This window comes from Suncus etruscus, chromosome 11 (genome assembly GCF_024139225.1).
Source record: "Suncus etruscus isolate mSunEtr1 chromosome 11, mSunEtr1.pri.cur, whole genome shotgun sequence".
Lineage (NCBI taxonomy): Eukaryota > Metazoa > Chordata > Mammalia > Eulipotyphla > Soricidae > Suncus > Suncus etruscus.
Window position 1 is genome coordinate 5,623,183 of NC_064858.1, and position 9,273 is coordinate 5,632,455.

The window sequence follows — 9,273 nt, forward strand, 5'->3', positions numbered from 1 at the left end:
TTTTAAAAATTAAACCACCACATGGGGAAGTTAGATGGAGGGGGGGGTGTCCTCAAAAGACTCAATAAGAACAAAATTGCAAGTCCCAAGCCCCATCCATTCAGTGAATGAGCTCTGAGCTTATTCCAAAGCAGGAAGCAAGGTGTATGTGTGTGTGTATGGGGGAGGGTTTAGGAACAAAATAATTAATTATTTCCAAATCTCTGTCAAGTTTCCTTCCTTTCTTTCCTCCTTTCTCTCTCTTTTCCTACACTGGACTTCTAAAGACAAAAGATTCCCAAGATCTTCTACACATTCTTATCTGCTATTTCCACAATCTGAAATATCAAAATGCAGAATCAGGTTTTAATGTCCCTGAACCCCCAAATGGAAAATGAGTCCCCCTCCCAATCTGGGAGCAACTCCAACATTCTATGCACATGAGGCTGGGGGGGGTGTGGCAAGGCAAGGAGAGCTTGACCAAAGGCAAGTTATCCTCCTCCTTTTCTACATGGAAATAATAAAAATAAAAATAAAAAAAATAGCCCTTCACCACTCAGAACTCCATCCCTGAATTTCCAATACTCCACAGCCACACTAGGACAGAACCACCGGTTATTTTTCCAAAAAAAAAAAATCACACCTTCTGAAAGAAGAAATGCATTGCCAACTGCCCTCTGTTTCAAAGCTGTGATTCGCTTTCCTTGGTAGAGCTGGGAAACTGTCAGAAATGTACAAAAACAGTATTTCTGCCTTTTCCTGATCATGAGATAGATACTGACCTCGAGATTTCTAAGACTTTGCACAATACCTTCCCTAAGCAGGCACTTTAGTGGGACAAATATAAGAGCCCCTCCAGCCACCCCCTTCATTATTTTAACACCCCCCCTGGAAAATCCATTTTTAATTAAAAAGAGGATTAGGTGAATAGGGCTGGCTTACTATATCAGTATGGCACTTCCTAAACCATAGATAAACCATTAACTTCAGTCCCCCCCTCCTCCCCAAAATTAATCGGGCAAATGCACTAGGTCCACTTGAAGGGAAAACTACTCCAGGCAACATTGGAACCCTGGCCCAGTTCTGGTAAGAACTCACGGGTTCTCTTTCTCAAAAGAAAGACAGTGAGTGTGGACAGCCAAGCACGTTTCAGATATCAAATAATATTTTAATTTCTGAATACTTTCAATTTTCCTTGGAATATAACAGACAAAGACTCGACCAAACACTTCAGTTATTATAACTTTTACAGTATACAGAAATGTTGCACTTAAAAAAAAACCTTCAGTTTTTTTTAAAACACAAACTGTAAACTCTAAGATACTGAATCAATCACGTTACCTATAAGTGCCAACAGCGTTATTTTGTCATGCTGATTTCAATGGTATTTTTTTTAAAAAGGGAAAAATATCAACAATTATAATACAAAGGGGTTTGCAAATATACAAACAGATAAGAGGATTTTTTTTTCCATAACAATTCAAGAACTAAGCGGGGACCCAATTCAAATTACAAAAGTTCACTTTTTATTCAAAACCTCAGTGTGTCTTGGACACACTCCTTGGCTGCCAATAAATTCCACAGTTCATTCTCTCTCAAAATATTTTTAAAAAGCTAAGTTTGTCATGGTGTCTTTTTTTTTGGGGGGGGGGAGGGACAGAGTAGAGGAAGTTAGATGTTGAATGTGGTTCCTTCACTTCTCAAATTAAGAGGAGCTCAACTTCGCCCTAAAATTTCTGGTCACCACTTGTAAGTGCGTCTCCATCACCTTTTGAGTTGCCTTTTAAAGTTTTTAATGTCTTCCTAGGATATTTTCATGGACTCAGTTTTAATTCTTGCAGAACATATTATACCTTAAGGATACACAGTTTTTAAGAAGCCAAGATTATATCAAAACTTATTATAGAACCACAGAAGAAACTGGTTTGGAACCAGAAAAGTACAAAAAAGAACAGCTATAGGTACATAGACACAAGACAATTAATAATTTGGAAAAAAAAAAAGACTTACTTTCTCCATTCTGCTAATTTTCTCCCAATCTCCTTAAATGCACTTTGAGCAAATAGTTTTCAAAAACTGACCCAAAAAAATAAAAAGGAAAAAGAAAAAAGACTAATTTTCCTTTTATACAAAAATGATAAGTAGCAAGTTGTTCTGACCAACACAGGTTTTTTTTTTTAATGCATTCTGTATAAGTTCATTGGACAGTCTCTCTCTTTTTTCCTTTTGAAATTCACAGTCCATTAAATTCTTCCCCCTCTTCTTTTTTTTAATTTCTGTTTTTATTTTAGCAAACTTGTAACATCCTTTTATATCCTTTCTTAATAGAAGGAATTTAAGCCAACACACCAGTTTCTCTCTCTCTCTTTTTCTCTCTCTCTTTTTTTGCCTTTTCTTTCTCGGTTTCACTCCCCCTTCTGATTCTGATTGATTGATTTATTGGATCGCCATGTATGGCCAGTTAAAACTGCTGCCAGAGAGTAGCATATCTCGGATCAGGGTTTCGATGGGGGTTTTACCTACCAAACGGACGAAAAACAATTGCTCTATGACTGAGGAGGAGACGGTGCGGAGAGAAGGGAGGCGGAGTAAAAGTTTCCCAAATCGCGTAGGCTGGTTAGGATACTGGCTCCTGACATATTCTTCCAAAGCGCACTGGGATTTTTCCTGCAAGCTTTCCACGTGCGCTACATCAGAGAGACCACAGGCATCTGGAAGAAAGTTGCAACAAAAAAAAAAAAAAAAAAAAAAAGAAAGAAAGAAAGAAAAGGAAAGGAAAAAAGAAAGGAAGAGAAAAGAAAAAAGAAAAGAAAGGAAAAAAAAACAAAAAAGAATAAAGAAGTGAGAAGAAATTCAGCCATCAGATAAAGAGCTTCATACTGGATCACTTGAAAATGTCCTACTGCCCCCATGGCCTCAACCTAAGCGGGAAGGTGTTAGAACTGAAAACTGGGTTTTATTGGGGGGGGCCAGGGTTGGAGGGAATATGAACTGGTCCTGGGGATACTGGCTTAAACAAAATCAATCAAAGAAAGAAAGAAATAAAAAATAATAAAAACGGGGAAACACTCAAGCTGCAAAATTGCTTACTAGGAGGCCTGGCTAATAAGTAAAAGGGTACTGGGGTGGGTAAAGAGATAAGATGAAACCAGGGGTGCTATATTGCTCCCCTCTTCTGGTCTCTAAATACCAGTTTGGTTTATAATTATAGAGAGGGGTGGGGGTTGACAATCTGGTGCAGCCCCTAGCCCTGGCCATCACCCCTACCCTCAGACTTTCCCCCCAAGAAGGCCACTCATTTCTCTGGAGTCTTTGAAACTGATTTAAGTGGCCCTTTAAAATTGATCTTGTCACTTTAGTCTATTGAAGGGCACCCATGCACACCCTGATCTCTCTGTTCAGCTGAGCTGTTTCTTTGCGCCCCTTTTCTTAGCTCACCCATTCCCCCCCCCACTCCCTTTTCTCTTTATTTTTTTTTCAAACCCAAGGCCCCCTCCAAGAAGACTTTCCCTCCCTCCTTTCCTCCCTCCCTCCCTTCCCAGTTATCTTCAGGAAAACACTTTTCTTTCTTTTCTCCCCCCCTGGATACTGTGAGAATACAGTTAAGTGCCTTTCAAATGAGAGGCTTCTCTGAGAGAAGGCAGTGGCGGGTTGGAGGAGTGACCTTTTGGGGGTTCTGCACACAGGACACAGGCTGGGCTAATGCATGCAGAGAGTGTAAGCCCCAGATTGCCTGTCCCTAGAAAAATCTAGGTGCTATAGCCAAGAATGAAAAGCTCTTTGGGGGTACAGGCTCCCTCCCCATGTGTGGGCCCTGAATGTATGTGTGTGTGTCTCTCTGGCTTGGATAACAGACATGTTTTTTTTTTTTTTTAAATTTAAATCTCTTTGTGAGGCTATTTCCATTCTATACACCAGGCCCCTCTCTACATTTTGCCAATCGTCATAAATTAAAGTGAGGAGGCCACAGGATCCGGCCTGGCTTTTCCTGGAAAGACCCAGGATAAGGCCAAACAGGAGCTAACAATGATAGCAAGAAATGAACCATCATTCCCTAGGACTGGGATTGTGAGTTGGGGTTTAGGGGTGCGTGGGATTTGGGGGTGGGGGAGGCAGGGGGTTCGTCTGAAGGTCTGAAGGTGACTGTCTCTTCTACATCAAGGGCAGCTAGTTATGGCAGCCCAGCCTAGCCTGAACTATCCAGACCCCATGGAGAGGACCCCTCCCACTTCCTGCCCACACCCTGCCTGTTAAGTGGATGCCTGGCCCAGGGGCTTGAGAAGACAGAATTTGGGGGTGACCCCGGGGGAGTGTGTCAACACTGAGAGGCAGCCTGTGTGTCTATCTGAAGTAGCTTCGGGGCTCAGAATCTGCCAACAGATCCTGCCATTGAGCTGAGGGTCTAGATCCAAAATAATCAGGGAGATTTGTGGGTCTTTGCCTCTGCCACCCTGGAACCACACAGCTCTGCCAGGCTCCAGGCTCTAGTCAAGCTGCCAGGACCACACCATCTCCACCAAGCACCCCCCTACCTCCCAAGGGTTGTTCTTCTGAATTAGGAACCCCCTCCCCTTCCAACCCTCTCAGCTGTGACAAAGGGACCAGCTGACAAGTTAGAAGAAGCCAGGAAAGGTGACTGCCACCCACCCACCACAGCGCCCAGCCTGGAGGCTGTCAAATGGCGCAGGTGGAGGTGGGGGGGGGGAGCCAAGCACCTCCCCAGCCCAGCTTCCCTTGGCCTCGGGAGTTCATGAATGTCACAGTGCTGACTCACACGGGGTTCAACCTGCAAACTAATGAGATTTCCTAATGCACACTCGGGGTGATGGTTTTCTAAGCTCCAGTAACATTCCCAGCCTGCCCCAAGTTGGCACCTGCATTTTAGGGGTCCTCCTGAAAGGGGCTGGCACAAGAGGCCAAACTCTTCTACCTCTAACTCGCCCCCCTCACCACCCCTCATTGAGATGCCTCCTTTCCCCCTCTGACCAGTTCCTTGTCCAGCCCTGGCAGTCTGCAAGAGTTTTTGTGTGTGTGGCTTGGAGTTCTCTTCTTTATTCCAAGCAGATTTATTGCTTTGGAAATTGCTGCACTCGGGGCTGCACTGAAACCCGAGGAAGACCTCAACTCCTAGGGAGTTAGCGAGTGAAACTTTCCCCCCCCCCCCGGGAAGGAAGGGGCAAACTTTCTCTCTGGTAGGGCTGAAGCCAGAACAACTTAAAATGTTAGTGCTCTTGGGGAGAAGGAATTTCCTGAGGAGAGTAGGAATGAGAGCACCTGGAAGGAGAGGGGGAAATCCCAGATCACAGGGTGCCTCATCAACCTAGGCTCAGAAGAGGTGGAATGGGGTGGAAAGCAGTGGCCTGGCATCTCAGTCTGGCAGGTGGGAACCAGGGCTGAGAGCAGAGAAAAAACGTGTCCCCTGATTCACACAATACAGCACCCCCAATCTTCTAAATCTCTTCTCCCCATGCCAGGCCTTGTGCCTGATGAGTGCCACAGAGCCCTGAGCTGGACAGTAGGGCCATTGGGGCCAAGCCAGGTTGCCCTCCCCGCCTCTCCCCTTTTCCAGAAAATGGGCAAATGGGCATCCACCGGTGCCAGACCTTCCTCCTACCTGATGTGAAGAGGACGATGGCCTTGAGGCAGCTGTACTCGGCCGAGTCCACGTGTAGAGCCTTGAGTTTCTCCACTTGCTCCTGGAAGATGCGTATGTGGTCCATGAAGGCCACCACCCGGTCGGCGGACATGGGCGAAGCGTGGAGGCCCGCGGCCGCCAGCAGAGGGGCCACGTGGAGGGGCATGGAGCACTGGGCCGCGTTGAGCACGAAGAGCTCGCTCCAGGTAAGGCGCAGCAGGGCCACCTGGTCGGTGATCTGCAGGTCTGGGAAGAAGGGGATGTTCCGGGCCCACTCGACGGCGCTGAAGAGCATCCGGGCGGCCAGTTCGCAAATGTTCTCGATGCCCATGATGTTGTTGGGCTGCATACACTGGCTCCCGAAGCGCGAAGTGGGGTACGGCTCGGCGCGCAGCAGCAGAGAGATATATCCGGACAGGTACGAGTGGCAGTTGAGGGGGTCCCCGTTGGTCAGCGCGAACTGCCCGTGGGTTGGCTGGGTCGGAGGCATCCGGCCCCTCTGCACCGCTGGAGGGAGGAAAAGGGAGACACTTGTGGGTCAGTTGGAAGGGCAGGCCTCCCCGACCACCGACCCCCCAGTTTCTCCTCCACCACCCTCCACCCTAACCACCACCACCCAGCCACCCAGTCACCCAGCAGAGCCAAGGCAGGCAAGGCAGCCTGGCATCCCTCTCCCTAGAATCGCCCAGCCCTGACAGTCCACCTGGCTCCCAGACCCGCTCCAGGTTGGGCCTCCCAGGTCCCAGCAGTGGCCACTTGGCCTGGGGGTCTCTGGAGCTGTAGGCAGAAGGGAACATTTCTAGGGGGGTCTCTTCCCTCGGCCGCCTAAGTCGCCAATATTTCTTATTGATTGGAGGAGAGGGAGCGGGAGGGGCGAGTCTGGGGTAAGGAGGGGGGCGGGGTGGGGGAGACGCATTGGCAAAAGACACCGCCGAGGTTCACCCCCTAACAACACCAGTACCAACAGCAGCCCCAGATGGCCCCGTGGGCCAGGGCGCAATGCCTCGCGCGCCCCCTTCCCCCAAACAGCACAACCCCGGGGAACTCTTGCAGCCTGGGCCGTGCGGTCTGAGTTAGAGCCAGAGCTCCAAGCAGCAGCAGCAGCAGCAGCGGGGCTGGCGGCGAAGAGAAGCCCGAGACAGGCGGGGAGCAGGCGGCCAGGGCCAGCGCGCCTCGGGTTTGGGGGGCTGCGAGCCGCGATCGGCCGCTGCAGTTGGAACCAAGCGCTTGCCCAAGGCACAAAGGAAGCCCCGGCCACCTCCCTGGAGCGAGCGAGCGAGCCCCAGAGCTGCGGAACCCGAGTCCGGGGCGCCCCACGCGCCCTGGGCCGAGCAGGACTCCCCGCGCTCGGAGACTTTCTCCGGCACAAAGAGGCGACTCGCACCGGGCGAAACCGAGAGCGCGGGCCCAGGCCAGGCCCTCTCCAAACCGGGTGCCCGCTCCCCGTGCGCGCTCTCTTCCTCCCCAAAGTGCAAAAGGGGAGAAAGAGAGAAAGAAAAGGCACAGGAAAAAAAAATGGAGTTAGGGTGTTTGGGTTCTTTTTTAAAAAAAAAAAAAAAAAGACGTATGTTAATCCACGGAGGGTCACATGAGCGCTTGCGCCCTGGCGGCTGCGTTAATATGGCCAAGTGCAGAAAATTGCCTTTTGTAATTTGAACCTCCTGGACAAAAGTACAATCTCAGGTTGTGTGTGTGTGTGTGTGTGTGTGTGTGTGTGTGTGTTTGGTGGAGGGAGAGGGTAGTGGCTGGAGAGAGGGGTGGAGAGGAGGGACATATGTTGAACATGCAGGAAAAACATGGAGAGAGAGAGGGAGAGAGAAAAACACACACAGAGAGACAGAAAAGAAAGAAAAGAGTAAACCAGGCCTGTTTTCTTTTTTTCTTTTAAAACCACCGCCACCAACAACACCCCGCTGCCCTTTTGCATCAAGTCAGGCCCGGAACAAACTCTCATGAGAATCAATGCAAGGAAAATGAGACAGACCCACATCAGAGAGGGATGGGGAAGAGGAGAGAGATACCAGTGGATCTCTTTTTAAAAAAATAAAATAAAGCTTGCACATTTGGGGGTGGATGCTTGGGAAGAAAGAAAGACAGTGCTGGCCTGAGTAAGTCAAACTCTCTCAATCAATGCAAAGAAAATGAGACAGGCCCACATCAAAGAGAGGAAAGAAACCAGTCCATCTCCTTTTAAAAAAAAATATAAAGCATGCACATTTAAGGGGTGCTTAGAAAGAAGCAGAGTGGGATGGGGAGGGTCTCCAGCCAACAACTTACAACTGAGACTCCAACTCACCCACCCAGCCACCCACCCAACTATCCAGTTTGCAGGCTGTTGGCAATGCAGAGAGAGACAGAGAGAGCCAAAGGCGTCCTGGTCCCAACACCCAACACCCCAGGGGGTGGGGGGTCCTCCCAGATGGAGCACAGACAGTCCCTGTCCCAACCGGCACAACACCAGTAGCAGCACCCCAGGAGGGGGGTCCCCCCAGCTGGAGCCCAGGAGCGCGCGCAACGGGGTGGCTTGGCGGGAGAAGGAGGAGGAGGAGGAGGAAGATGGGGAGAAAGCAAAGGGGGTGAGGAGGAGCGGGCGAGGCCACCGATACCTTCCCGTCTCATGCCCACTTTGAGGCACTTCTTGAGGCGGCAGTACTGGCACTGGTTGCGGTGGTGCTGGTCAATGGGACAGTTCCTGTTGGCGCGACACGTGTAGCTGAGGTTCCTGCGGACGCTGCGCTTGAAGAAGCTCTTGCAGCCCTCGCAGGTGAACTGGCCGTAGTGCTTGCCGCTCGACTTGTCCCCGCACACCACGCACTCGATGTGCTGCTGCTGCTGCTGCTGCTTGTCGCCTCCCGGCCCGCCCGGGCCGCCCTGGCCGCCCTGGCCACCGCCCGCCGTCTGAGCCGGGGTGCTGGCCGGGCCCCCTTGGCCGGGCGTCTGCGGCGTGTGCGGGGCTCCGGGGGGCGGCGGGCCGGGCACGGGGGGCGCCTGCGAGGCCTGGCTGCCCTGGGAGCCGGGCACGTCGTCCTGGGGGTCGCGCCACGTGCTGACTACCATGGCCATATCTAGAGGGGGCCGCGTCCCGGCTGGCTGGCCGGCCCGGGGCTCCGGGACTCCGGGGCTCCGGGGCTCTGGCGCGTCGCCTTTTGGCCTTTTGTGTGAATGGAGCTGGGAGAAGGACCGAGAAGGAGTGGGACGGACGCTCTGGCTGCTGCTGGCTGGAGAGGACAGAGGCTGCTGGGTTGAGGTCGCTTAGTTTTTGGATTTGCTTTTTGTTTTGTTTTGTTTTTTGCTTTTGCTTTTGTCCCCCTTTTTTATTTGCTTTTGCTTTGTTTTTTTGTTTATTTTTTTTGCAAAGTTTGGTCGCTGTTCTGCTCTGTTTTGCTCGGGCCCAGTTGTGTTTAGCTTGGTTTTGATTCTTTTATTTTTTTTTTTCCTTTTCTCCCTCCTCGGTTCAGATTTTTTTTTTCTTTTTTCAGTTGCTGTTGCAGATTTTGCTTTTTTGGTTTGTTTAGTTGTTGTTGGTTGTTGGTTGGAGGGGGAAGGGAAAAGGAGGTCTGGGGGAGAGCGAGTGGGAGCAGAGAGAGAGAGAGAGAGAGAGAGAGAGAGAGAGAGAGAGAGAGAGAGAGAGAGAGGGGAGAGGGAAGGGAGGGAGAGCG

At 50.3% G+C, this 9,273-nt stretch overlaps 1 protein-coding gene across 1 annotated transcript; it reads right to left on the minus strand.

Moving 5' to 3' along the window:
- Nucleotides 1-1,205: 1,205 nt before the first annotated feature.
- On the minus strand, nucleotides 1,206-9,017 carry NR2F2 (nuclear receptor subfamily 2 group F member 2). The gene is made up of 3 exons (XM_049782699.1): nucleotides 8,221-9,017; nucleotides 5,594-6,121; nucleotides 1,206-2,690 (listed from the first exon to the last, which is right to left on the minus strand). Exons 1-3 carry the CDS (start codon nucleotides 8,675-8,677, stop codon nucleotides 2,416-2,418), a joined length of 1,260 nt encoding a protein of 419 aa, XP_049638656.1. The 5' UTR covers nucleotides 8,678-9,017; the 3' UTR covers nucleotides 1,206-2,415.
- Between the last annotated feature and the right edge of the window lie 256 nt (nucleotides 9,018-9,273).